General features: G+C 41.7%; 1 protein-coding gene and 1 long non-coding RNA gene across 52 annotated transcripts in view; one reads left to right on the top strand and one right to left on the bottom strand.

The window, feature by feature from the left end:
* The window catches only part of Sox6 (SRY (sex determining region Y)-box 6), a 569,905-nt gene that overhangs the window by 26,157 nt on the left and 515,748 nt on the right, over positions 1-28,000 (bottom strand). For all 51 annotated transcript variants that reach the window (XM_030242289.1, XM_017322068.2, XM_030242296.1 and 48 more), the window contains one exon: positions 15,633-15,741. In XM_030242289.1, the coding sequence (XP_030098149.1) occupies positions 15,633-15,741 (109 nt within the window). The remainder of the gene's footprint in view (positions 1-15,632; positions 15,742-28,000) is intronic.
* On the top strand, positions 612-27,997 carry Gm51455. The gene is made up of 3 exons (XR_003946667.1): positions 612-6,123; positions 13,073-13,194; positions 27,769-27,997. It is a non-coding gene; the product is annotated as a predicted gene, 51455 (long non-coding RNA).

Below are 28,000 nucleotides of genomic sequence, written 5' to 3' on the forward strand. Positions count from 1 at the left end.
AAAATGGGGTACTGGGGATCCATCCCATTATCAGCCTCCAAATGCAGTCACCATTGCATACGCCAGCAAGATTTTGCTGAAAGGACCCTGATATAGCTGTCTCTTGTGAGGCTATGCCAGTGCCTGGCAAACACAGAAGTGGATGCTCACAGTCAGCTATTCAATGGAACATGGGGCCCCCAATGGAGGAGCTAGAGAAATTACCCAAGGAGCTAAAGGGAACTGCAACCCTATAGGTGGAACAACAATATGAACTAACCAGTACCCGGGAGCTCTTGTCTTTAGCTGCATATGTAGCAGAAAATGGCCTAGTCGGCCATCATTGGGAAGAGAGGTCCCTTGGTATTGCAAACTTTATATGCCCCAGTACAGGGGAATGCCAGGGCCAAGAAGTGGGAGTGGGTGGGTAGGGGAGTATTCTTATTCTGTTCAATACATTAGGAAATTTATAGCTAAGATCCCACTGAACAGCCTCTGCTCTCTATCATTAGTCAACATGCAATGGAAGCACACAGATACAGCACATGCTACTATCTGTTCATAGGTAGTACCATTTTTGCAAAATATATATATATATATATATATATATATATAAAGTATCTACAAAGTCAATGACTAGAATAAGTGAAAAATTTCAGTATTGTGATATTAAATAACACAGAAATCAAACATATATATATATGCATTGGCAGTAAACAATCAAAATCATTAGAAAAAGTTTTGAATCAGGTCTAGTGACAAATGCCTTTAATTTCAGAATAAAGGACATAGGTGGATCTGTTTGAGTTTGAGAATAGGCTAGCTATAGTTACACAGTGAGACCCTGTTTCAAAGCAAACAAACACACTTTTATGTGAATAATGATATTAGACAATAAACTACTAAATTTAACTAGAGCGTGTCCAAGACATCTACATGGAAAGCACTGTGCATAGACTTTTAGAAACCCTACGGAAATCAGAATGCACCATGTCTGTGAAACATAAAGTCAACTGTTAACTTATTGGTTCTTCCCGAATTTACTTATTCCTCAAAGGAACTGACATGGGATTTCTCAATTCATATAAAAAGTAGAGCAGGAGCAATGCAGGGTTGACAAAACTAAAAGACCTGACGGTCTTTCTACAACTAGGACTAAGCCCGGGAATAAATACCCTGAAAAGAGTGACCTTTGACCTCTCATCCCACACAACAGTTAATTTGAGATGAGTTATGACTGGAAATCTAAAGTAAGATCATAACACTCCATACAAAATAAATAGCAATATTTTAAAGTGACTTTGGAGTTTTGAGAATCTTGAGATGGCATATACAGCTCTCAGCTCATAAGAAAAATAACAAATTGAGCTGCATCAAAATAAAAGGGCCGTTCATCAGGAGTCATTGCTGAAAATGGGCCAGCTATGGGTGAATGCCTGTAACCCTAACACTCACAGGAGGCTGTGGAAGGAGGCTCATCAGGAATGCCAGGCCTGCAGAAGCTACATAATGTGTTCCATGTCAGCCCAAGCAACGGAGTGAGTGAGACACTGTCTCAGAACACACAAAATACACAAATAGATGCCCAAGTGTAAGAGCAGGCTGGGGCAATGAGTCAGTGCATTCGTTTGGTAAGACTTTCAATCTAGAAGAGATAAATAACAGCTACAGAAACAACAAAGCTAGGAGGCTCACAGCTCCCTTTCTCACAGCAGACACCCTGACCAGCCCCTCACCCTCTGCTGTCATTCCTTCCCTGTCACCTGCACCCTCTGACTCTGAGGCAAAACCAACCTTTCATGCCTTAAAAACAAATGGATAAAAGTAAACATGCAATTTTTAAAAGGGGAGAAGACAAACAGTTTATAGAAGAAGATATAGCCAATGAAGGCAGGAAAAGCTATTCTGCATAATTAATTACAAGAAAAGTACAAATTAAAACCACAATGGGATCCCATTTCACATTTGTTACAATGGCATAGAAATGAAGTGTTGGCAAGCTTGGGGCCAACTAGCAGAAATGGGAAACAGTAAATAATTTCCTGGCAGTTTATCCTATAATACAGCAGTTTCACTCCAAGTGCCTCTCTAAAATAAATGAAAATTTCTGTCTAAAAATAGATGGATATAAGAATATCATAGAAGTCCTAGTAATAATAGACAAAACTTGAAATAGTTGGAAAATGGATAAAGTATGCATACTACAAGATACTCCCCAAAGAAAAATGCTTTAAAATCTACTTAATTAAAAATAAAAGCAATAAAATTTTAAAATGAAAAGCCAACCAACTTACAAAACGACTTTTTCTGAACATTTTCCTCAGGAGCCCTGAGGAATGTGTGGTGTTCTCAGGTCATGATTAATTCAAAGATGTTGTTGGTCAAAAAGAAAGAAAGAAAGAAAGAAAGAAAGAAAGAAAGAAAGAAAGAAAGAAAGAAAGAAAGAGAGAGAGGGGGGGGAGGGGACGGGAGGGGAGGGGAGGGGGGAGGGGAGGGGAGAGAAGGGGAGGGAAGGGGAGGGGATGAGGGGAGGGCAGGAGAGGAGAGAAGGGGAGGAGAGGGGAGGGGAGGGGAGGGGAAGGGAGGGGAGGGGAGGGGAGGGGAGGAGAGGAGAGAAACAAAACAAAAATCAGGAAGGGAGAAAATTAGGAAGGGAGAAAAAGCTGTCATTGGTTGCTTTTGAGTAACTGGGCAGCACCTGCAGTAGGTGGCTCCAGAGGACAGTGCACACTCACAGCATTTCAGACTGCTTTGCCATCACTAAAATGATTGTTCCTCTCTATGGGGCTTTACAATTACCTGATGCATGTGCTAGTCTCTTATGTAGTTAGTAGGGATAATAAAAACAAGCACACTCGAAGTAAAAATGTAAATGAGAAATTCTGGGAGGGGCATGAGAAAGGAATTCTGGGAGGGACATGGACTATCAGGAAAGAGGAGTTATAAATCACATTCAATTTATTCACCGTGCTCATCTCACCAAATCCAAATGGCTGTCTTAGAGATTCAGCTCACTATTGTTGGTGGTTTTAGCTTTGTCCAATCAGGAGAGCCCTTTGGTAGCTTCTGTTCCTGCTTATGGTCAGAATGTTAACTTACTTTCATTACAAGAATGCTGATTAAAGTTAAATTTTGATTTCTTCTTGTTTAAAACAAAGAAAGAAAGTAAAAGGGGGGGAAGGAGCTGGCTGTCCTCATGATTAACTTAGTAGAAAACCCATTCTGTGCCGGAGAAAGCCTCCATCATCAGCGAAGCAACATGCTCCTCATGTCTGAGACATAGACGGCCAGGCCAGCAGGGCATGGCTTATCCCTGCCTCCTTTATAAACCATCAGCTAGATGTGTTCGTCTGTTTACTTTGGCAGTGTTGGAAACCGACCCGCCTTGCACAGACTAGGCAACGTGCTTCACTGCTGAGCTCAAGGGCAGGCCCTAGCTGGGCAGATGAGCAACACTGGGGAACTGACTTGAGGAAGGCACATGTGGTGGATATATGACTGGCTCTTCTGAGCTAAAGATTGGTAAATAACTAAGAACCAACAGTGCAAATGAGAAGGATGGGGTGCCTGTGTCATCTGCCTAAGTTTCATATACCTGTTTTCATCCCAGGATTCTATAAGTCCACTATAACAAATACCCTGCATTTCCTTCATCTATAGACTCTGTCTAAACCAAAGAGACAGTAGATAAATCATAATGGTAGGTGGGTAGTCATATGTAGCATACAAACAAATAAACATTTCACTGAATACTCTGGAAACAGTTAATTAATTGCCATTCCAAAATGATCCTTTGGGAAGCAACTTAGCTTTTTAATAGACTAAGCCAGAGGTCATGTTTCAGGAAGCACACCAGATGTGCTATGTAATTGTACTCCAAACAATATCTACAAAGTGCTTTAACTAAATACATGATCTCAGTTCTCCTCACAATACCCTGAAATGGGTATGAGGGTAGACAGCCTTTAGACCAAGGCTTCCAGATTCTGTGAACACTCTCTGTGCTAACCAGTCTCTATCATACTATCAGGGAGCAGAGCCACACCTAGGCCTTGTGTCTGCCAACTCTCAGCCTAGCACAATTTCCCTAGGCCAAAGTTCCTAAGTCACCATGGGAGATTTGAGAAAATGGAATTTCAGAGCCACCATTCTCTAACTGGAATGTAAGTTTCTCCCTATAAGGATGCTCTTCCTTGCCCAGCTTAGCACATCCTAGAAGTCTGTTGCATGCTATGAAGTTCATGCCCTTTACTGTGGTCTGAAATGCTGCCCACCTTGGCACCCCCACACTGAAGATGCAAGCACACTTGCAGAAAGCATCGAGAACTGAAATGACAGCAGGGATTAGAAGTGTTACACCAAGGCATCTCCTGATTTCAGGGTTATGAGAGCATTACTGTAGACAGCACTGTTCTGTTTTTCTATTAGAAACTGTCTTCTTTGGAAAAGATTAACAAGAAGAACCAAAAGGGAACTCCCTAAGGTCAGCTCTGAGGAAACATAGACTCTAATTCAATAACTCTGCTACTGCCCTGGAAAAGGCTTTAGTACTGCAACATCCATATGGAGCCAATTGGACATTAATGGCTAATCAATCCCTCTGCTTTCTATTCTACTTAAAGTGTCACAAACCATGTTTAGATTAGCCCATTTCCTGCTAAGGATTGCTCAAGATGTCTTTTGTTCTTTTAGGCCCCGCCTGACGGAGGCAGCTTTAAACAAACACAGAGCAGAGTGGTGTAGGAGTTATAACGTGCCACAAGTGAGGACAAAGGGGCCACACTAAAGCCCTTTGTGGTATTTGTTAATGTTTCTCATCTGAGTTTGAAAAGGCTTAATGACTTTGTGGTGAGCTGGTGCATGTGGCCCATGGCTTTACAAAATGAAGGGAGTTCTCACCAGAGGCCCTGCAGTCTCCTGCTCTCGGTTTTGGTTTAATTTTTTTTTTTAATTCTCATTATATTTACTTTGTACAGATAGCTGAACAGAGTCCTTCAGCTTGTTTCAGCTACAGATTCCCGCAGCAGCTGGGATGGCTTCTGAGTTCCTGTATTTTAATGATCTGAAAGTGGCACAAAGCACGGAGTATTCCACTTAATCTGTATGTGAGATGTAGCTCGGGAGGGCTCATGTGCCGGTGTGGCCAGGTGAAAAGCAACGTTTAAGTCTGCACTGGAGACCTCTGGGGATGAAATAAGACAATAACAGGTTTTGTCTTCTGAGGATGTCAGGGGAACCAGCCTGGTACGAGCAGAGGCCCATGGAGGACACAGAGGCTGCTGAAAGCTGGTAGACTAAATAATTCACGCGCGCAGCAGCTCCTGGCTTCACCTAGCCCTTGTTCCTACCACAGACTCTATATGAAATGAAGCATAAACCAAGGCAAAGAAACACTTACAAACAAGACATTACTTGCTGATTGTCTCAGCCCCTCCAGGTCCCTGCCAGAGCACTTTAAAATCTAGCCTTCTGATTCAGATTTACTTTCCAGGTTTGAATGCTTTAACCTGCACAGAAATTCCACTCTCTCATTTCAGGCGGAGTGGAGCATCACACATTCACTCTGTCCAGGCCACTTCTCTATCCAAGCCCCTCCAATGTCCTGCCCTGTCCCTGTGCCTATAGATGAATCTCAACCTCCAGAGCAGCAGGCTAGCTTCTCTGTACAGCTCCAGCGCTGTCTCTTGTTGCCCTACTGGAAGCATTGGTTTTTTTGAACACTGCACTACCTGGTTCCTACACACTGTTTTCATGCTACAAATCCCAGTTCTCTACTTTCCTACAAAGGCATCTCCATCTTGCAATCACTCCTTGAACACAGATTAAAGGACTGTTACTCTTTTGGAAGACTGGCAGAACTCTGGGTTCCAGTAGGAGGTATCCTGTGTCTTACGCCTACCTCTAACCTGACGTTCAACCTCATTTGTTCACATCACCAATTCCATGTGCCCACTTACTCCAAATGCAGTGAGTGCATGGTGTCCTAGCCATAGCTCACCCCAGGGTCCAGCAAAACCAGCTATGCCAGAAATGCTGAAACACAGAGGGCACAGTGGAGAACAGAGCTATCTTTCACAGGAGGGATTTTAGAGACAAGTCTGTGTGTTTCCCTGGCATCTGAGCGTTTCTGCAGTTAGACTCTAAGTAAGTCCCCCATTGATTTCTTTGGTTTTTTTGTTTGTTTGTTTGTTTATTGGTTGGTTGGTCTTCTTCTTCTTCTTCTTCTTCTTCTTCTTCTTCTTTTCTTCTTCTTCTTCTTCTTCTTCTTTTCTTCTTCTTTCTTTTCTTCTTCTTCTTCTTTTCTTCTTCTTCTTCTTCTTCTTTCTTCTTCTTTCTTCTTCTTTCTTCTTCTTTCTTCTTCTTCTTCTTTCTTCTTCTTCTTCTTCTTTCTTCTTCTTCTTTCTTCTTCTTCCTCTTCTTCTTCTTCTTCCTCTTCTTCTTCTTCTTCCTCTTCTTCTTCTTCTTCTTCTTCTTTTCTTTCTTCTTCTTCTTTTCTTTCTTCTTCTTCTTTTCTTTCTTCTTCTTTTCTTTCTTCTTCTTCTTTTCTTTCTTCTTCTTCTTTTCTTTCTTCTTCTTCTTTTCTTTCTTCTTCTTTTCTTTCTTCTTTTCTTTCTTCTTCTTCTTTTCTTTCTTCTTCTTCTTCTTCTTTTCTTTCTTCTTCTTCTTCTTCTTCTTTTCTTTCTTTTTCTTCTTCTTCTTTTCTTTCTTCTTCTTCTTCTTCTTCTTCTTCTTCTTCTTCTTCTTCTTCTTCTTCTTCTTCTTTTCTTTCTTCTTCTTCTTCTTCTTCTTCTTCTTCTTCTTCTTCCTTCTTCCTTCTTCCTTCTTCCTTCTTCCTTCTTCCTTCTTCCTTCTTCCTTCTTCTTCTTCTTCTTCTTCTTCTTCTTCTTCTTCTTCTTCTTCTTCTTCTTCTTCTTCTTCTTCTTCTTCTTCTTCTTCTTCTTTTCTTCTTTTTTGAGACAGGGTTTCTCTGTGTAGCCCTGGCTGTCCTGGAACTCACTTTGCAGACCAGGCAGGCCTCAGACTCAGAAATCTGCCTGCCTCTGCCTCCCAAATGCTGGGATTAAAGGCATGGGCCACCACTGCCTGGCCCCCCTTTGATTTCTTATATACTGTTTTGTGTCTTGTAAGAAGAGCTGTGATGAAAAAAAAAAAACATATACCTACAATTGTTTGGGATCCGCACACTGTCATTTTGCCTTTTGCTACTTCTATTGACTTGCCATACTGAGAAGTTCTCGTCTGCTATCTTGCCACTTCCAGGACAACCGTGGAAGGAGGATAAGAGGGTCTGAGCTTCTTGCGAGTATTAATTCTGAATGCTGTTGCCAGTGTTTTATGGTGTGTGTAAAATATGTAAACTGATGCATGCACAAACTCATAAAACCACAAAATGGGACCTTCTCTCTCTCTCTCTCTCTCTCTCTCTCTCTCTCTCTCTCTCTCTCTCTCTCTCTCTCTCCCTCTCTCTCTCTCTCTCTCTTCCTCTTCCCCTTCCTCTTCCTCTTTCTTTTTTCTTTCTCTTTCTCTTTCTCTCCCTCTTCCTTTCTCTTCTTTTCCTCTTTTCTCTTTCTCTTTTTCTTATCTTTTCTTCCCTTTTTTCTTTTTCTTTTCTCTTTTTTTTCCTCCTCCTTCTCCTCCTCCTCTTCCATCTTCTTATTCTTTGGAGATAGTATCTCAGGTCACCCAAGTTGACCTTAAACTCACTAAGTAGCTGGGGATAACCTTAAACAGCCAATCCTCATGCTTTTGCCTCTTAAGTCCGAGGATCACAGGTATGTACTTATGGGAAGAAAAACAGCCAATTAGGCTACAATGTCAGTTTCAAGTTTAATCCTGATCTTAAGCAGAGAAATTTCAAGAACATTCAGAATTGACTTCATGCCTTGATTTCTACCAGCCTAAGCTTGGGCCAAATGTTAAGTCTGCATATGGAAAGCCAAGGGGCTGTTGCTGCCAGGAGAGGGAAGTTTTGGGACTGGTACCTAGACAATGATAGCATATCAAAAGCTAAATAGTCTGTGCATGTGTTACATAGAGCTCTGTGTGCATGCTCACTCCAGTAGATTGGTTTACATGAAGTCGACAGGCCCATGGCTAGAGAAGCAGTCTGATTGGCAGTCTGGTTTTCAAGGTAGGAGTTATTAATCCTGGTCATTTGGTTGCTGTAGAGTTGGGGACCACTCTGTAATATAGCAATAGTATAGACAGACATATCTCCCTCGGTATAAGAACATTCTTTCTGAGGAGCAGTTTTGTGTGTGTGTGTGTGTGTGTGTGTGTGTGTGTGTGTGTGTCATACACACTATCACTGGATCTTTTCAGTACAGTCTCCAAAGAAACTAGCCACTGGGCAGGACTCAGTACCTCACAGATGGATGGGCCTTTGGCTGGACTTTCAAGCCCTGACACTATATGAAGCAGGCTGAGTTCTTCTTATGCAGTATTCAGGATGCAGCTTCACAAAACCCTTGACATTTCACTCTCTTGCCCCAACAGGCCTATCTATCATTTGAAGAGTTCAATGGAAATTGTTTTCTCCCAACATTAAAAGTTATTTGGGAGCTTTTAAGACACAGCAAATATATTTCTGTAAGAGAAGTTTATTTGCTTGTTTAAGAGCCCTGCACTTTATATATAGAGCTGATATAAGCTGCAGCACAGGAGCCTCTAAAACAGTTTATATCCACAGTAAAATACATTTTTGTGATACTCATACAACAGCCCAGAGCCAAGGGCTCTGTGAACTCTGTTGCTCTTCTAGCCTGCGCAGCTATTTCTCATATCTACCATGTCTCAGGCTTCTCCCACTTCCTTACCTGGCTATAGACACTTGCCTATTGGTTCTTCCAGGTTCTTCTGTCTAGAGTGTCTCAGGAGGGTCTCTGGGATGTCTGGATATGTTGCTACAGGAAGCGATAGAGGGCCAGATGCCTAACCCTGACACACAGCCTTGGGTAATAGTCCTTCTGATTTACTCTAGTCTTTTCTGCTTATGGATATAATTCTTCACCCTTTATTCCTGGTACATATTCTAACAGATTGATACCCTTCTAAGAAAAGACAAGCAAGCTCTGGAATATTTCTACTAAAAAACTCATTTATCTAAAGGATTACACTAGGCCTGAGTTATAGCTTAGTGGTAGATCCCTTGCCTAGTATGGGCAAGGCTCTGTGCTCAATCTTCACTATGGCAAAAACAGACCAACAGACCAATGACAAGACCACATGGTCCCTAATTGGTACTCGCTGCATTCTGGCTGCATTAAGGGCAAATGAGTCCAATTACAAGGCAGTATAATTAGAGAGTTAAAGAAAGCAACAGCAACACTAGGAACTATCTAAATAAGACCACTACTTCTTAAACTGTGGCTCAACACCTACACAAGGCGATCTAGCCTAACATAGAAGTTGGGAGTAGGGTGGCAACAGCAAAAGGTCCCTGAATACACACAGTGACCAAAACTTAATTCAAAATCAAGCACATGATGGATCAGCAGTGTCTCTGGAAGCGCCTACCTGTGCTGCACTGTGTGGCCTCACTGCAGCCTGCGCTCCGAACACAGGCTGTCTGCCTGAGCCTGTAATGGACACCACAGCTCTGGCAGCTCAGAGTGCTGCCTTCACACTTCTGCTAGGGTCTGAGATTACTGCATGCTGTGAATCACGCTGTTGTCAGTGAACTTACAGTTTTATGTTCGTATGGAAACATAATGGCTTTCTCATAGAAAACAAAGATTTTTATTATCTTCCTACCATCATCTGTCACTATGTTAGCATCAGACAGTGAGTCTCTGGGTTGTATTGCATTAGAATGTTTGGTTTTAAAATTTGCCATTTGGATGATGACTTGAGTTTCATACAAATCACTAAATTTTAGCTTGATTCAGGATAATTTCCAATCATTTCTTAGATGGACCTAAACACACCTGTGCCATTTTGTACAATGTATATAGATGAAGGGGAGTCTCCACATTGATAATTATAAAATCCAAGTGTCAATCAACTCTGAAAAATGCTGAAGGTGCCATAACTCCTGCAGCTGAAAATTTGCTTTGTTTTTAATAAATGGTAAAACTGTATTTATGCCAAAGAATTGTTTTAAGGTATATTTTATGATTTACTATAAATAAATGATTCATAGAGCTCTTTTATGCACCTATATGGGTATACAAAACACCCAACCAAAGTTTTGTGGCATTCTCAGGTGACAGTAAAGTCTTGTGAGTTTTCTTGGGTGACAGTGGGGCCTGAGGAAAGCTTAGAACCTGCTCTGCATCTACCTCCGCACTCACAGGTTAGGAAAAGCTGGGAGACAACATTACTTTCTAGAAGGAAACAATAGGGATGGGAATCTTCTACTTCTTGAAGTGGAGGGTGAAGGGGAGGGAGTGCGGCACCTAGCACAATCCTGTTTTACTTTTCCAGAGTCCAGAAGTCAAACTGGACCCTTTGTGCAGAAGTTAAAAGAGAACTGAGAAAAATGATAGCAAGCCTTTTAAGAACAAGTCAGTTCTCATCACTCTCGAACATCTGAACAAGGTGAAGCCTCCGTTTCCTGGGAACCAGAGAAGGGACAGCTCGGCTGAAACTGCAGGGGTAGGTCCCCTTCTTTGTTCCAGATCTGAGGATCTGGTGTTGAAAGATAAAGCATCACCACTCCAATGGGCTCGAATCAGTGACCTCACACTCCAAGGCACAAGTAGCCCTAGCATTTGAATGCCACCTCAGGTTAGGCCAGCTTCTTCTGCTGCCTCCAATGACTCCTGGCTCACAGCAGCAAACTTCCTTCCCTGTGGGAATAATGATCCAGAGAAGATAAGAGAAAGGACAAAGTGTCAGGGACTTCAGAGGATGGCCCAAGGGGAGGTGGGGCTGCCAAGGAAAGATTCGAATACTAACTGGCACACTTTGAAAGACAAGAAGGCAACCCCACAGTCTTCTAATTTATAAACAGTGAGCTTAAGCCGATGATAAATACAACTGACCTAAGATAAAAGACTCAGAGGCAACCAGAGGTGCCAAAAGAAAGATGGGGGAGAAGATGACGATGGTGAGAAGTTGCTTTAAGAAAAGTAACTTTGTTGTAATCCAGTTCCCCACGTATGAAGCTGCAGAGAGCTTCTGGGAGCCTTAGGCCTATGCAGGAGCCCCTGGGATGGAAGCGTCCACTCCCATCAAATCCGGATGAGTATCTAAAACACAGAGTAGCACACTGGTCTAATGCCAATTTCAAGTTTCAAAACTCAGCTAAAGATAATCGCTTTCAGAGCTTGTCCCTAAAGACAGGCACGTATTCCACTGCTCTCCACATGAGAGTGAGGGACAGATCCCTCCAAGGCTACACCATAGCAATTTCTTATACAAAACATACTGCAAAGCAGTGAATTACCACAGGTTTAAGAGGGAAACTGAGAGGGAGGGAGGAAGGGAAGGAGGGAGGAGCTAGACAGAGATAGAGGAGGGGAGGGAGGGGTAAGAGGTAGAGGACAGTCTCTGGGAGAAGAAACTCATCTGTGGAAGGTAACAAATACTGCAGACGTTCTGTTTGCATTAATAAACAGTAAAGCACAAAGAACATGCACGCTCACTTGAGCAAGTGGCAGAAATGAATCCTTGAAGGCACCGTTCTCTTATTTCTCTGAAAACAGAAACCTAAATGGAACCGACTGAACTTGGTGCGGATATATCCTTTTTCTGACCAGAAACAGACTCTGTGCTTTCCAAAGAACCTTACACCAAGCATGGAAGCGGAAGAAACTTTGGAGACAATCAAATCCAACACGCCTCCTTTAAAAGACAAAGACACTTGTGCAGGGGCATCGGGCACCAATTGCCAGTGGGTCGGTCATTGAGCAAAGGAGCTTTAATCCAAGCCTCCCAATAACCAAGCCAGGAACCTTTCTGCTGCACAATGTAACTTTGAAATCAGCAGGCCTGGGATAAGAAGGAACTCTGGCCTACAAAGAGCCCAGAAAGGGGAAACGCCACACAGAGTCTACAAACAGTCTGACAGCTGTTTGTCAGATTGTCATTTTTAATAAAAGGTCACAAAACCCAACTAACCAAACCCTCCCATTCTTATGTGTACTAAAGGAATGTTAAAATCTTGTGCGAACTCAATACAAGTCAAATCTTCATCGGCTTCTAAACATAACAGGGCCTTAACCAGGCTTCCCAAGTCCCCAGCGCCAGTGAAACCGTAGCTTTATAAATACCATGGCGAACAAGAAATGCTGTCTTGTCACATCCAAGCCAGATAACAGCTGGACTTTAAAAATAAAATTTTGAAGACATTTGCCTTTTATATTTCTAATTTCTGTTTGCCTTGCTTATGGTTTTGTCATTTGATTTTGATGAGTGGTTAATACACGGGCACAGCTGCCTTTTGGGGCGACCTTTCCCCGTTGCCTCCACGCCCGGAGTGGGAAGCAGGCCTTTAAGCTGCTTCTAAGAAATGCCATCCTTTTCATGGCTGGCAGGCACAGTCCTGGGAAGTATGTCCAGGCAGGGCCTGTCTTCTGATTGACTTACTTTTGTACTTAAGACGTCTCACAGGAGGAGTGAGACATGCAAGAAGAGGACAGCCCTTTGAGATGGCTGTTCCACAGCGAGAGGAAACTTGGAGATGACTGTGCATGCACAGAAGGAGGCATAGCTCACCTTTCAGCTCAGCCTATTTAAAAAGTTTGCTCTCTGGGTACTTGGTAGGGGAACCAAGAAATCTTACTCTTAAGGTCCTGTTCTCAGTGATGATAAGGTACCACTTGTATGCACAGACTTGCCTTTGAATCTTGTATTTCCTCACTAGATCATAAGCCCTAGCTGCTGAAGGACATCACTGTCTTAACTTCCCATGACTTAACCAGGGTCTAGTTCAGGGGACTGGCACACCACAGGCACTCAAGCAATGTTGGCTGTTTGTTTGTTTTGTTGAACCATGGGCTTAGTGGCTGTGTAAGTACACTTGGTTGTTGTTACCTTGACACTCCAGCCCTTGTCTAATCTTCATGCTGAGGGGAGTATGAAGCAGAGGAGAGAGAATACTATGTGTACATGCTAACTCTCCTGACTTTAATATGAACTGTAACTCCAGCAGGATTTGCAATCAGCGCAGTCTTGAACAGATGCCAGGAACGAAGCTGGAGTCAGCAGAAGGCTGCTGCCCATCTCAGAAGTCCTCACAAAGGCACTGCACTGCTGTCCATATTAGTTCAGGTAACTCGACTCCATTCATGAACTCACAGTCCCCCCAGAGGCACATGAGGTCTCAATGGCAACTCTGGGCAAGCTTCTGAAGGGAGGTTTTCACACGCTCCGTAAGCTCCTGGGCCACTACAACCTGTCTACTGTTACACTCATCAGCATGCTGCTCTGTGTGATGGGGAAACATGAGAACTGATGTATGGCATGACCAGCTATATTTAGGGGAAAGGAAATGGCCCATACTGAGGAAGGTCACAAGAAGCTTGTTGAGAAAACTGAAGATATTCCAATTCTCCGGCTATACAGAGGTATAGTCTGGAAGCCAGAACCTGAACCTTCCATCCAGTTTTAGTTCTATCATTACTGGCATTGAACCTATAGCAAGTTATTTAGAAATTTAAGCCTCAGTCTTTTAACCTATAAAATGGGAAAAATAATACTAGCTAGGTGTTATAGAATATAGACAGTATTTGGGAGGCTGAGGTAGGGAAATCATTAATAATAATAATAATAATAATAATAATAATAATAATAACTTCCTCAAAGAATATCTAACAATTATATGAGAAAAGGATGTGAAAATAATAGATCCTCTGGCATATAAAAAGAAAAAAAGGTAATTAGGAAAATGTACTTGGATCTAGACAATGTGCAGACTGAGTGGAATTTCCTCAACTCTTCTGTAGATTTTTCTTTGCTGTTAAGGTTTTTAATCTTTTTATAATGGCCAATAGTTCCATTCACACAATCACATCAAATTGATTAGCAGCATTACTGAGAGGCAACTCACTATAATTATAGCTAATACATAGTTAAGAAATCAAATGAAAGTGCTGGCCGAGCAAGGGTCAGATGACAGCTCCGCAACTCCTGGTCCATAGCCAAATGAACAGTCGTACCCCCCTCCCTGCCCCCCGAGTGCTGGAGATAGTCTAGCTCACTTTATAAAGCCAAAGGCTTAGGAACTCTACAGTAGGACTTCTCAGGGACACCGAGATGGGCCCGATCTAAAACACTTCTTTGCAGACTACCATGCCAACTTCCATGTCTGTGCTGGTCACCCTGTTAACCATGCCAACCATTTGTCTGGCTAGACAGAAGCATCTCAGCCCTTGCCAGTGAAAGCCTGCTGTCTGTGTGCCTATGACAATGTCAGTGTGCCCTTGATACACACTCGTCATGGAGGAGAGCAGGTAGAGTCCTGGTCTTTAAGCCTTTTAATCCCTTACTTCCTGCTCTTCTTCCTTTTCCTCAGCCCCTTTCCTTCTCTTGTCCCTTTCCCTCCTCTGTGTTGCTTCCTCTCCTGTCTCCCTCTCTATCACACAAGCACACAAGTTCATGTATATACCACTCAGAATTTATGTTGACCCTATTCACCCAGGACCACCTTCAAGAATTAGTATCTCCAACTAACACAGAAACCATGCTTTCTGGAAGCTGGGAAGCCTTGCTCCTGTCTGACACCACCCATGTCAGTGTTCATACCCGGGCTTCCAAGCTGCCAGGGGAGGTCCAGTTCTGCTGTTGCTAAGAACTATCTTTGTGTGTTTTTAAAGGATCAGGGTCCTGGGAGAAACCCTGCCAGCACATGGGGAACTAGCGAGACATTTCCCTTCAAGCTAAAAAAAGGATGTTCACTAGGATCTGCGATGCATAAAGGATCCTGTTACTCTTAAGAGAGCAAATTAATCTTCCCTGACTGGCGGGATGGATGCTGCCAAAGAAACAGCTAACGGGAAAGCCGGTCCCCACTCTGTGATGACACAGTAAATAACCAGGCCACACTGCTGGCAAAGTGCTGACCTAACCTATAAATTGTACCCGGCCTCTGGGGAACGATTTTTGCTGACGGGTGCTTGGTGCATTTAAGACAAACAAACAGGAAGCAACGAGGATGGGCATAGAGAGCTGCAGGTAGACATCCTGAGAGGGAGGCTGCTCTCTCTAACAGACGCTGAACAGGCTTCAGCCGTGGCTCGTGCACAGGTCTGGAGCTAGGTCTTTCCTAAGCAGTCAGTCGGGGTCTGCTGAATCTGTCTGTTAGTCCCAAGTTTGACTGTGCCTAGGAATTACTTGGTCTAGTTTTTTTTTTTTTTTTTAAAGAGGTCTTCTTTACAAAGAAGACTTTTCAAAATTATGTTTCTTATTTTTCTTAACAAGAAGCCAGTTAAGTAGGTGATGATACACAGAGATCTGTTTAAGGAAATGTAGAAGGATTTTTCACTAAAACTTTAAAATAACATCTTGAGGTACTTGCATTGCTTGTGTTCAGTAATAGAGAATCCAGCAGTGTCTCAACTATAATACACATTGAGGACCAACATTTCATTTTTGCCTAGAAAATCCAAATAGTGACATCCAAGAATGGTCATAAGGATCCCGTGCCTAAGTCACTCATGTTCATAAGCGTACAGATTAGCAGAAACATAACCTAGGGAAAAGCCACTCACCTTCTGCGTCCTCTGGCCGAGTGAGATCGATGACACCCGGGCCCAGTTTTCCATCTTCACTTGACTTTCCTGTTAATTGGGGACCCAGGTTCTCAAAGCGTGTTCTTTCCTAGGAGAAAGGATAGCCAGAGACCTGTTTTAGTTTTGAGCTTCAGTAGTTGCTTAATGGGCACAGTGTGGCTTTAGAAACATCATGTCCGACCCATGCATGCTCTGAGATGGCTGACGGCTGAGCTGTCACTGATGAACCAGGTGATCTAGGAGTCAAGAAGGCTGAACCTGGAAGGAAAGGGAAGTACGTGATGATACACAGAGATCTGTTTAAGGAAATGTAGAAGGATTTTTCACTAAAACTTTAAAATAACATCTTGAGGTACTTGGATTGCTTGTGTTCAGTAATAGAGAATCCAGCAGTGTCTCAGAGCCCTCAACTATAATACACACTAAGGGACAACATGACAGAGAACGTGCCAGAGCTATTCTGCCTGTCCTGTCCCTTCTGTTGGATTTGCTTCTGGAATCTACAAGAAATACAATGGAGAGAGGGGCCAGATGTGCAAAAACTTAAGAAAGTTCTTAGAACCTACGGCTAAGCTAAACGGAGAACAACCTTTCCTTCTAGAGATCATGATTTTGATCAGTAAATCCTGATAAAGTACAAATTAGAACTATGTGGACCAGGATTTGAATGTGTCAAAGTTGGTAGAGTGGACAGTGGCACTGTTCCTTTGCTTGGAGCAAGTGTTTCAACTGTAAATTCCTAGGAACTGAAGAGTGCACCTAGTAAAAAACAAAAAAATCAAAACACACAAACAAAAACAAAAACAACCCCCCCCCAAAAAAAAGCCCCAGGAAGCAAAACCCCTGCTTCTTTAGGAGAGAACCCCAAAGGTGTTTGCTTGTTTACCAGTTCCTGTAAGAGCAGGAGTTTGGGGTAACAAAATAGAAGAAGCCCTGCCCCCCTCAGATCAGTGGCTGGGGCTCACCGGTCATCCTAAATGGAGTGGAATGATCTGTACAAACTGAGCACAACAACCCTATTCTCACCTCCTTCTCCATGCTTAGTCTCTAGACTCACACTTGGCTTTGTGTTATCCTTATGAATGAATGAAGCCTTGTTGTTCATTACTAGGAAACGATATTAAATGTCATGTCGGCTTGAATGTACAGACATGAATAGCAGCTTGCAGCTCGGGGAATGGTTTCTGCATGTTATACTAATGCATTATGCAGCAGTGGAGTGCTGATTGCTCTTCAGTCTATTGTTCAATGACCTAGTTCTGCATCGAGCATGTTCGGCATCTGATGGAAACATGCCGAGCGTTCTGTTCCGTAAGATGTTTAGAAACTTGGAAATATTCTGAAGGAGCAAACATACAATTACTTGATAGAGGATGTGCCTCATTTGTACAGCCTCACTGCGTTTGTGCTTTCTAATACGATTATTTTTGAATATCATTATATTTCTATAATTAATTCCCATCAGTCAAATTGTTGCAGTAAGTCTTCCAGTTCCCCTTCATCAGAGACTGCGTTGAAATCTTCATTGGAAGAAAACACAGCACAAGCCCTGCTTTAATCTTGCACTGTTTCTGGGAAAGCTTTGCAACAAAACACAATCACCTAGCCATCGCCATCGTTTCTCTAAATGCGTAACACCAACCCACTAGCTTCAACAGCAGGGTGTGGGGAAACCTCTGAACTACAACAGGTATAAAAGACAGACAGAAAATCAAAACCAAAGGGAATATGGCTCCCCAGGACCTTCTCGAGTGAAAGCATGGCTGCAGGGGAACAAACTAAGCCAGATGCAGTGCACAGCATAGAGCCTCCACAGCTAAGTTGCGCCAGAGCCACACGTGGTCAGGGAAGACAGCTGCTGACCACCAGTCTGCTTCTTCTATTTCTGAGTAGTACTTTGGATCCCTGATGATGCAAAGAGAAAGAGTCAAAGGGACAAGCCCTGGAAAGCCACCTTAGACCTTGGCTTCCGCCACTGCTGGCACATTTGCATGTGACTGTCCCTGTGATGGGCCCAGAGTCCTCCCTTCTTCTCTGAAGAACAACCTTTCACTGCATTTTTGAGGCAGGTGGGGGTAGAGCAACTTTCTCTAAAACCCACCTATCAATATGCATATTCCAGGGATCTTTCTAGTCATTAATTCTCTTTGATTTTCCTAGAAAATATTCTCAGTTAAAAAAAAAAAGTTCCTGAAAGAGTATCAGTATTTTGACAGCGAAGAAGAAGAGGGGAGATTACATGCCATGCTTTGTAAAAGCCCCAAGACAACAAAGCTTACATGATGATAATATCTTTTCTTTCCTAAAAGTGAAGTGTGCTCGCAATGCAGTAGTATCAGCTTGTTTTAATCATAACAAAAAACATCTAGGACGTCCGCAACACATTCACAGTGTCTTTGAAGTCAGACAATTTTTCTGACTTCACTGAAAAAAAATTCTTCTGCAAAGACACTTTCCCTGTAAAATATCAATATTTTGACAGACTGGAAGACAAGGAAGAGCGTCCCATGAAATACTGGTTAAATAGGCAGAAAATAAATCCACGATAAAAGTGTTGGGGGCAGTGGGTTGCATTTTCAATTTGATAATATTAAGCACTGTGTTTGAGATTAAAGCCAGACCCTGCAAAGCCAAGCCCTTTCATATAAATTTCTATTCAGTCTCCCAGAAGATTTCCCTTCTTTTCTTCAAAGAATAGCTCAGAATATTTATTTGCCAGCACAGAACCCTAACACAGGAGGGCCCGACGTCTACCAGTTAGGTCTGTTCAGGTGAGCTAAGCATAGATTTACCAGTATGTTGAACATGAGCCTCTTAAACACAGGACATAGATATAGGCATGGGGAGAGTATGGAGATGCTTCAGTGTAAGAAGTCATGTCTCTGGCTTTTAAACACCAATGGGCGGGTGCCTGTATGGAATATAGACAATGGAGTGCATGTCCTTACATGCTTACACCGCAAATAACCCATACCGAGCCCTTGAACTAGCCCTCCCAATATACATAGCTTCCAAGTAGGATAATGTAGAGACAGGAGCAAAATTCCTCAGTGTAAGCTTAGCCCCATGCCCACTCCAAACTCCCCCTGGTCTTTATATTGATAATAGAACATATTCTCCATGCTGCCCCATGAGCGGACACTCACGGATGCATTGTCAGTCCCAAACACGCAGGCAAGGTGAAAGTTACTGGAAAAAAATGAAACATCAGCTCTGCTGTGTTGTAGGGACTGTTGGCTCTCTAAGTGCTTTGAAATTATGATGTATGAGGTAGATGTTGCATATTAAATATAGATATTTAAATGATAAAGCCCCCGTTAGTGAGAGCTGATGAATGTAAAATGTTATAAGCCACAAGATGGTAGCATCCATCATATCCACGTGTTATCCGAGTCAATGATGAGGTGGCCTCAGTGCTGACAGACAGACTCTGATTATTAGCCCTTATTTCCAGAGTCACTGAACAAACCACTCAGCTCCTCTGGCATTATTTTTAACTTTGCATTAAATTAGCAACTTTTCCCTGCCTACCGTGACAAGATTGATCAGTTACATCTTGGCACCAGTGGAGAGAGAATGAGTTTGGGGGTAAATACAAGACCAGGGGTTTGTTCTAGTTTAGGCAAGGAAGTCAGCTTCCGGGCAACAAACGTGAGACTGTGATCTGGGGAAGGCACAGAGATGAAACAGTAAGCACACAATAATGGCTTTTCTTTGCACTTAGATAAAAGCTGAATTTTTGATGGGCACAGTATATTTTAATAAAATTTTATATACTGTGTTTTATACACTTATTGGCTATTCCATAATAATGTGTGTGCTCACAGTAAAATTGCTCTTAAATTTATGTGTGTTATTTATATGTTCCCACGTAACAATGCTTTTTGTTGTAAAAAATATTCTGTTTATTAATGTAACTTTACAACCACTGCATCCAAGATCCGTGGTAAATTAATGACATTTTTATTATTTTATAGTGTCATTAAATTTTTACTGATCACTCCATCAAACAGAGGCAGTAAAGGCCATAATGTAAACTGGGACACTTAGATCAGGCAGCAGGAAGACATTCCATGGAGTCTGAGAAAACTGCTGGCAATAAATGATATTTATACCATCTTTAAGCATGTGAGACTACTTGGATAAGTTTGGCAAAACCGTTTCAGTAGTAGAGTGGATGGTGTACTTAAATAACAGTTTGCTTGCCAAAGAGACAAGCCACTTTCAAACCATATGCAGGATGACAGATTGTAGCTGTCCCCAGAAAACTAACATATGAAATGTAACTCTGTGCCTCACCTTCCCTCTGGGTCACCAAGGGTGGCCAGCCTGTACTGTGTGTGCCTTGAATCCTTCAAGGCAGTCCCTTCCCTACAATCGAGAGGGAAAATGGCAAATGCTCAGAGAGCCTTTGTTAGTCACTTTACAAATGGATATATTTTATTTTAGACCTGTGTAGACAATGGTACCATGTACTTTACTCTGGTGGTCTAAAAGAGAGTCACTTTACCTACCTTTATTCAAAAGCCCATTTGTACAGATTGTCTGAGTGTGGTGTCACAAGGCAAACAGCTATAGGTTAGGGTGTTATTAACTATACTGTAGTTTTTAAAGGTAAAAAATAATTATATTGGGTTATTTTTACATTTAAATATGTGATAGTTAGGATTTGTTCAACACCAACTTTCTTAAATAAACTTAAATGTGTGTTATTAACTAATTGACAAATATTCTACACACACACATATGTATGAGATAGTAAATAGAAAATTCTGCGCCCATATAACTGTGGAATTAGTAGCACCAATCTCTTGCATGGGGAATCTGACATGATTCTTTTTTATGTAAATAAGAATTTTGTTGTTACATAGCCAAATGAGCATTTAAATATTTAAAACGTTTTAAAACCGTTCAGATTTGCAATAAAGGTTAACACCACAGCTCATCAATCATTTTGTGCCCTCCCAAAACACAGGTATTGCAGTATTCTGAGATAATGTCAACCCTTGAAGTCCAGCTATGTGTAGTTATAACATCTTTCCATCTTCGTCCCAGTTCCAAGCTCAATCATTTCTAGACATTTGATTTCACTTTTATATTGCACTAGCTCTTCAATATGGGAACACAGCATCCAAAACTAAATATGACCACTCTCCTTACCCAGCACACTTCCTGACCTTTATTTACACAGGTGCTAACTTGCTAATAGTTTCAATCTCACTTCCTTCTTAACTCTTGTCCACTCAACCACCTGGGCTGGCTGCTTTTCCTTTCAGAAAGTCTTTTGTCCTCACCTCAAGGACATCCTGTCATCTTTAGCATAGTGTAAGCCTTCTGCCCTACAGCCTTCACTGTCTACAACAGCCTCCTAGCAGGCCCTGATCACTCTCTTCTCTGGTCTACTGTTCCCACTGCCTCCTCAACTTAGGTCATTCCAAGTGTCTAGGTCAGAATCGTCTATCACTCCTATTTTCCACTGCATTTTGGTCAAACCCTGGCTTGCAAGGTACTTCATTCACTGCTGCCCACATGCCTTTTCAAGTCCAAAAATTGAAAAAACAAACAAACAAACAACAAACAAACAAAACCCCTCCCCCCAGGCATCTTCTGCTAGGGACAAACAGTGGCTCATCTCTGGACAATCCTGCCTTCCTCACAGTCTCTGGGACATGCTTCTTCTCTGCCTTTTTGCCAAGTTCTATTCATATTGAAAAACCCACATTTTCTCTGTATTCTATATCCTGTTTAATCAACTCATTTTCCAATATGCCCAAATTCTAAGTCTTGACTACATAATTAGCCCCTAGTTTTCATCGCACTATGTTCAACAATAAGGGTTTGGTTCACGGACATTGCTGACTCTCTATCATCAAGATCAAAGGATTTTATAAGTTGGGATTCTATCTTAGGCCTTGCTATAGATCTTACACAGCAGTTCATCTCATAAGACCACACACAAGGGAGTGGCTAGAAGGAGAAGGACTACTAACTTTCCAACAGTCAAGTTTTGTGACTGAGATACCTAGACTCAACACACTTTGCACTGTACTGATGAGAGTTCTTGAAGAAAAGAATCTAAACAAACAAAGCTTGATAGGAACCTGAAATATTCCTGAAGGGGGAAGATAAAGAATTTTTAAAGAAAACAGAAAAACGTATTTGATTATACAGCTTAATATAAATCTAACTTGGACTTTCCACAGGTAAATGAAGGCATCTTTGCAAACTCTGTCAAATACTGACAACAGAAGATATTCCCTATCAAAGACATTTGGCTTAAATCAGTACATATTCCAAAATAAAGTTTTATTTTATTTTGTTTTTTAAGCAAGACAAATACAACATACAGTGATTCTCTGACCCACTATGGCCTGCCCTGGACATACCTTTTTATGATTTGATTCTCAGAAGATATTCTCAACCACGTACACACAATCCTATGATTGACTTACCATAAATATTCTATCATTTTATTTTATATCCTATAGTTTGCATTTAGTAATTTAATGGTCAGAAATATGTTTGGGGCTGGAGAAAATGACTCAGTGAGTATGAACACTTACTGCTCTTGCAGAGGATTTGAGTTGGGTTCCCATCGCCCATATCAGCAGCTCAAAACCTCTAGTTCCAGGGATATGACATCCTCTGGCTTCTGTAGGCATCTCCACTCATATGGTACAACTCATACATACATACATACATACATACATACATACATACATACATACATACAAATGAAATGTAGGCTTGACATGTTAGAAGGTGAATTTTTAGAGGAAGAAGCATTACAAGCAGTGGAAGTCACATTCTTAGGGCCACTTCAATGCTTCCAGAGTCAGTATTGGTGATAATTAAGCCACTGACTAGGAGAGATGAAGCCCACCATTGACCTCTGGAGTCCAATAATATTTTGTTAGCTAACATTTTTAGCTTATCTAGCTCCTAATGCATCCTTAACAGCAACACTGTGCTAGTACTCATGAATGAATTAATCCCTGAGTTTTCTGATTGTGTTTGCTCCAGAGCACAGAGACACCTATTGGAGGACAAGAAGAAAGAGGGCACGTTCTGACCAACTTGTTAGAACAGAAGTCTCTCCAATGAGAATTTGTACCAAGGCGATTAGTACATGGCCCTCTGTCCTCTCATTTCTAAAGAGGAATTAAACTGAAATTAACCTGACTTTGCTTAAGTGCTCATTCTTCCATCTGTCATTAGAAATAGACATGTTTTAACAAAGGAAAATTACCAATAGTAGACAGCTAAGCAGTGTAAGCGGAATGTTTGGGAAGAGTTGAGATTGCAGGGAAAATTGTTCATGCAAAGTCTTTTTTTTTTTTTTTCTTTCCATTATTTATTAGGTATTTAGCTCATTTACATTTCCAATGCTATACCAAAAGTCCCCCATACCCACCCACCCCCACTCCCCTACCCGCCCACTCCCCCTTTTTGGCCCTGGGGTTCCCTTGTTCTGGGGCATATAAAGTTTGTGTGTCCAATGGGCCTCTCTTTCCAGTGATGGCCGACTAGGCCATCTTTTGATACATATGCAGCTAGAGTCAAGAGCTCCGGGGTACTGGTTAGTTCATAATGTTGATCCACCTATAGGGTTGCAGATCCCTTTAGCTCCTTGGGTACTTTCTCTAGCTCCTCCATTGGGAGCCCTGTGATCCATCCATTAGCTGACTGTGGGCATCCACTTCTGTGTTTGCTAGGCCCCGGCATAGTCTCACAAGAGACAGCTACATCTGGGTCCTTTCAATAAAATCTTGCTAGTGTATGCAATGGTGTCAGCGTTTGGATGCTGATTATGGGGTGGATCCCTGGATAAGGCAGACTCTACATGGTCCATCCTTTCATCTCAGCTCCAAACTTTGTCTCTGTAACTCCTTCCAAGGGTGTTTTGTTCCCACTTCTAAGGAGGGGCATAGTGTCCACACTTCAGTCTTCATTTTTCTTGAGTTTCATGTGTTTAGGAAATTGTATCTTATATCTTGGGTATCCTAGGTTTTGGGCTAATATCCACTTATCAGTGAGTACATATTGTGTGAGTTCCTTTGTGAATGTGTTACCTCACTCAGGATGATGCCCTCCAGGTCCATCCATTTGGCTAGGAATTTCATAAATTCATTCTTTTTAATAGCTGAGTAGTACTCCATTGTGTAGATGTACCACATTTTCTGTATCCATTCCTCTGTTGAGGGGCATCTGGGTTCTTTCCAGCTTCTGGCTATTACCTCTCCTGGGCATATATCCAGAAGATGCCCCAACTGGTAAGAAGGACACGTGCTCCACTATGTTCATAGCAGCCTTATTTATAATAGCCAGAAGCTGGAAAGAAATCATGCAAAGTCTTGACACAGGATTAGAGTAAGGTAGAATTCCCACTTCCTAGCAGGAGCCCAGCCCTGGCTAGAAGGTTATTCTATTGTTCAACTGATTTACATACCTTAATTTGCATTTATCTATCTTTTAATATTAAATATATCTACATATAAACACTTAAATATATTTAATTGCTTTTGTAAAAATTCTGAAAAATAATTTCATTTTGTTTAAAAGTAAAACCAAAATAAAAGAAGAAAGGGAGGTTATTTTAGCAGGATTTAGTAGCTGGCGTGCCTAATCTGATATAAAGCCAACAAGGCAGACATTACATCTTTAGAGCCAGCTGAGGAGCCACAGGAACACACCCATAAGACAGTTGTAATATGTATGCCCTATGGTCTTGGTGGCAGAAGAAAAAGGAATGCAAAAAGAAGTCAACAACAGATTTTGTCAAGAAGAAATGCTTCAGTTGGCTTAATTATAATGCCGTCTAGGAAGAGAATGGCGTTTTAGGAAAAAGTATAAGATTTGGAATTCTACATTCAGAAAACTCAAAGAAGCTGTACAGCATCCAAATAGAAAATGCACACTGAGTAGGAGATGAAGTTGATCAGGGAGAGAGTTACAGCACAGCCGGTCAGGCAAGCTATGTCGATGCTTGCTGTTCACCATGCAGGTGGCAAGATCCTTTGCGTGCTTAAAAATGGAAGTAAGATCTGGCTACCACATGATTTCTCGAACTAAGGCCTAAATTTAGTTCTGAGATGCTTAGTCAAGGTAACAGGAATGCATCTCTACTTGTATAGGTCATCTATTAATGCAGGAGAATAGATAGTTTTAGATAATGCTGTTAATGTTTAGCTTAGAATATGTAGTAATAATGTCTTTAACTGTTATATTTTACTAATTTGTTTTCCTTTCTTTCCTTCTTCTTTTTCTTTTTGCAAAGAATTCACACATATACTCTCTCATCTAGTCCTTTATCTGAGAGTTTATTACTCTACCCCCACCTCAGTCTCTGTCTTTCTGGAAAAGCACTCACACATACAACCTTTTATTTAATCACTATAATCCCATGGCACCAGCATTTGCTTACCCATTTTATGGATTGGGAGGTGATACAGTAATCATATTTTAGAGTTATGAAATTTATCTCACCACAGTTTAATGGTTAAAAATATAAAGATATTCTTATGCCTCACCACTGTTTTCTAAGGACAGCCATAGTTGTAACTGAGTTCGATGAGGCTCTTACAGTCAGCATTACTACATTATGACAAGGTATACTAAGAAGGAATTTGGACACAAGTGTATACAGACTGAAGAAAGACCGTGTGAGAACAAGAAGGGCAGATGTAGAAGCCAAGGACAGAGGCCTTGGGGCGGGGGGGGGGGGGGCGGGGGGCGGGGGGGGGGAAGACAGCCTCACTGGCATCTTGATCTAGAATTTTCTAAGATTAAAAAAAAATCTAAGTTGTCTGAGCCCCCCCCCCCCCAGTCTGAGGTAGCTGTGATAGATAACAAACTGTTAGAATGGCAGCTTTTGCTTCTTATCTCACAAAAGCTTTCTTGTCACTGGGCAGTTTATCACATAATCTAAAAGCAAGATGGAGAGAAATCTTTAACCTCAGCAACGATTCTTCCAAAGCACTTGCGATCAGAACTGGGCAGCAGTTCACTGTTGATAATTCTCTCTCCAGCTGCCTATCCTGTCACCCAATTACTACCTAGTTACCTGCCTTTCTATAGTCTATCTACCATACATCTATCAATCATCTACCTACCACTTATCAGCCATCTACCTATCTACCTACCTACAATCTATCACTTAACTACCAACTATCTATGAATAATTCCTCAAAGATGAACATTTCCCCCTAGAGAGAAGGAAGGTTTACAATGATTCATCAAAGGTTGCCAAAACCCACAAGATTCAAACTCAAAAAGAGGAATCATAGTCATAAGGGTGAGATGAGCTGTTCAGATTTCCTGGGGTGCTCAGTTGGTTTTTGTAACCCCTGGACCATAGGCTGCTTGGGAAGGGAAAGTGTGTCATGCCTCCCTCTGCCTCAATAGTACTGGGCCCTGCAAGCAGAGAAGCATCATGCAGCACGTGCTTGACGCAGTGAACTACTGTCAGCACAACTTCTTGCGAATATGTTTTATGGGGCTTTCAGAGACACTCTCAAATGATGTATGACAAGCTTTTCCCAAGGATGTGTAGGGTCACCAAGCCTGAAAAGTTCTGTCTCTACTGTTCTGGCAACAACAGCATCCCATGCATCTCCTACAACATGCTTAGATTCATGCCATCGACTGTCATATGCCAAGTGATATGGCACCATTAGTCCTAAAGACAGGAGACCATGTAAGCTTTAGGAGCCGCTGAATTCAATTATGTTTCTCTGGGTCTTAGTGCTGACTGACATCCTGGAGCAGAACACTTTCTGTTTTGTTCATATGGTTTTAATATGGTTTTAACCAATTGCAAGGTTATTTATAAGTTTGCAACTCCCAAGTAGACTTATAAAGCACCCAAATTTAAGCAGATCCAGTTGTGTGGTAGACAGAGTCCTGCTTATATGTGGTTTCAACTTTTTATTCCTGCACAGAGGCATGTGGCAGATTTGTTCCTGAATATTCTCTGATTATTTGGTAACAAGTTCACAAAAGGTTCCATTGTAAAATTACAGAAGCTCCTTTGAAAGCTAACACATGATTTAAAAACAGGGAATTCTATCTCACTTAAGCCACTAGTAAGACTCTGTCAGTCTGACATTCCCAGTATGAGCAAAGGACATCAAAACAAAACTGATGGCCAGCTAGCAAATGTCTTTGTCCAAAATGGTATCTTGGGAATTGTACAAATTTGAGTTCAGATATCTATGCAATTTGCAGTGTATATTGCTCAACATTATTTTCGGTAACATGGGTACAATTTATTCAAGCTAAAGACATCAAAACTACACAAATCAAGAATGAATATTTTCTTCAGAATTATGCATTGTACTTCAGTTTTAGCAGGCCAACTGATAGTTTTGAAGATGCTTCCCCCACAGAACTATAAACACACACAAAAATGCAAAAGTGTAAGGCATTACTACATTGTATCTGTTTTAATTTATGAGCTGTATAATATATATCATATCCCCTAAGAGGTTTTACTGTAATTTAAAGAAAACATATCTACTATAAAATATGCATGTTTTTAAGAGAAAAAGAGGGGTATGGGGAAGCTGTCATTCCAGAAAGAAACATGAAGGCCTCTTCACTCAGAGCTCTGAGGCCAGAGAGGCCAGGAGGCTTGCTTGAAGCCCTGCAGTCACTACCAACACAGTCAGTTTTTCCCCAGGGGCCTCCAGGTTCTCTGCTCCTTCCAACCTGTCTGCTGTGTGCCAGCCATGCTAGGTTGTTTACTTCATCTACAGAATCAAGAAGCTAGCTTATCTCTGTGGATTCTTTCAGGTTTGAAACTCTCTGACCCAATAATAACCATCTATCTCTCCTAGATCTCCGGCATATACTGCAAAATCATGTCACTGTGTCACAAAAGTTCTTAGTAATTATTCACCTTTTTAAGGGATGTACTCAAAATTAACCCCTCTGTCAAACAAGCCTATCAAGCTGTGGTCATTTTGGGTCCTAACATGTCCATTTGTTTACTGCTTCAGAAACTCTTGAGCCACTGCAGACAATGGAAGGTGACAGGGGAAGGCAAGGGAAGGGGGCAGTGAAAATCAGAGGGTCATTTTCATCTAATTCGCTTTAAATCTGTCTCTGTCTCCAGGCTGGTGTCCACTGTGGGCCAGCGGGCCCTGGATACTGCACATCCATCTCACCTGCAAGCAAAGTTTAACAGAAGGGCTGCTACTCTCTTTCAAAGAAAGATCTTGTGTATTTTACTGCAGCCTTCTCCCAGGAGGAAAGAAGCACCATAAAGCTAAAGGATATCACAAATGGGTTTGTAATGAAAATCACAAATAACTTTGAATTACATCTGATTAGAAAAGGAGCTTCCT

This window comes from Mus musculus, chromosome 7 (genome assembly GCF_000001635.26).
Source record: "Mus musculus strain C57BL/6J chromosome 7, GRCm38.p6 C57BL/6J".
NCBI lineage: Eukaryota > Metazoa > Chordata > Mammalia > Rodentia > Muridae > Mus > Mus musculus.